Source organism: Rhizomucor pusillus (assembly GCF_041956525.1).
Source record: "Rhizomucor pusillus strain CBS 183.67 unplaced genomic scaffold VTP01scaffold_14, whole genome shotgun sequence".
Classification (NCBI taxonomy): Eukaryota; Fungi; Mucoromycota; class Mucoromycetes; order Mucorales; family Lichtheimiaceae; genus Rhizomucor; species Rhizomucor pusillus.
In genome coordinates, this window is record NW_027192156.1 from 168,652 (window position 1) to 170,348 (window position 1,697).

Here is a 1,697-nt window from a genome sequence, read left to right on the forward strand (position 1 = left end):
CTTATAGAAATCACACAAGTACGTTAGTGTATAATGACGTGTTTGACTCACCTACGATCAAGAGCGCGATTATACTGGTGCCTACTCCATTTTTCCTGTCCTGCGAGAATCATCCACCATCATATCTTTGTATGGTTTTTTTTGGATCCATCCACTCTCAAAAAATCAATAAGTTTTTTTTGTTTTGTTTTCTTCACAAATGCTCATATTTCCGTAGAATGAAAGCTTCTTTAGAGCGCTTGCCTATTACGACACTTGTCCAAGCATTTATGGGAATGCCTAACAATTCCTTTAAAATCACTTAGTTTAAGCTATTAGAAGCTTCACGGATCCGGGTCATCAATGTTTCCTTCTCCAGAAACTTGTTGCGTTTCACTTTACTTTTGACCAGTGACCAGAATTGCTCAATTGGATTGAGTTCAGGAGAATATGAAGGCAAGTAAGCGCAGCGGTAGCCGCGGGATTCTACGTATTTGGCTATGTCCTCTGATGTATGGATAGGAGCATTATCCATCGCGAGATAGTGGCCTTTCATGTGCGGATACTGGTCCATTTCATCCATTGTAGCTTTCAGAAAGCTGATATAGTGTCCCGTCACTGTCCCTTTGCTCACTTGCCCAACGCCATCTCCCCTCTTTCTCTTTTAATTGGATGGAGACTAAAGAAGTCTAAGGCTGCATTTGATTAGACCCTCAGCAGAAATCGCGCCTAAAATGGTTGTTGTTGTTGCTCGTGTTTTGGGAACTGTGACCACTGCCGGTGTACTTTTCCTTGACCATGCCATACTACGTTTCAAATTAATATGGAAAGCAGATTCGTCAAGAAAGACACAGTTTCTCGTAAAATCCATATCTGTTTTTTCCCATTTACGAATACAATCCAAGCGCTCTTGAATCTTTTCTTCGCTATTCCAGTCTATGGGCTGAAGTCGAGCTTTGTTGAGAGACAAATTGCAATGTTCTTTTACAAAATCAAACAAAGTACTTTTAGATACTTTTAATTCTGTGAATATTTGCTTTAACTTCTTCATTACTTCGTCTAGGACGACGGAAGGATTCTCATCAATGCACTCGAGAATAACGCTTTTGTGTTCTTCATGGAGAATACGCGGACGACCGGTCTTTCTCCGTTTCTGAAAGATACTGTCAGGATCCTTCTCGTACTGCGCAGCCCATTTTTGTGCTGTACGAACGTGAATCCCAAGCTGATTTGCGGCAGCAGCTGCACTCAAACACCTCTCAAACAACAGTTTGAAGAACCTCACCTTGTCCTGGTCAGAATAGCGTGTATAATTTCGCTTCACTGATGCTTCCCTCATTTTAACATCACGATCAGGCTTTGCCTCCTTTTTCATCTGCATTGCCTCTGGTTTTTCTCGCTCTCCAGAGGCAGTTGAGCTAAATATTGCGTATGAGAGTTCAGTGTTTCAAGACGAAACTGCTCCTCATCAACAATATAATCCATTGGTTCAGGTCTGCCATATTCGTCGACGACAGAACCTTTTCCATTTTCAAATAAGAATTGAATGTTCATTACTTGCGGTTTCTGGTGTAATTGTGAAAAAGAAATAAAACAGAAACGAGCATTTTGATGTGCTTTTATGTATCCCAAGATGCCAAGACTTGTCCTACAAAAGCTTCTTGGCAGCAAGACATCTGATTTGCCTTCATATGAATTGATTTTCCATCTGGGCGAAT

General features: G+C 41.0%; 1 protein-coding gene across 1 annotated transcript; it reads right to left on the bottom strand.

The window, feature by feature from the left end:
• Window positions 1-301: 301 nt before the first annotated feature.
• VTP01DRAFT_2745 (uncharacterized protein) lies at window positions 302-1,508 on the bottom strand (the record flags this gene model as incomplete). The annotated part of the gene is made up of 3 exons (XM_069381240.1): window positions 302-578; window positions 660-1,397; window positions 1,453-1,508. The coding sequence occupies 3 exons, from the start codon at window positions 1,506-1,508 to the stop codon at window positions 302-304; spliced, it is 1,071 nt and encodes a 356-aa protein (XP_069236952.1).
• Between the last annotated feature and the right edge of the window lie 189 nt (window positions 1,509-1,697).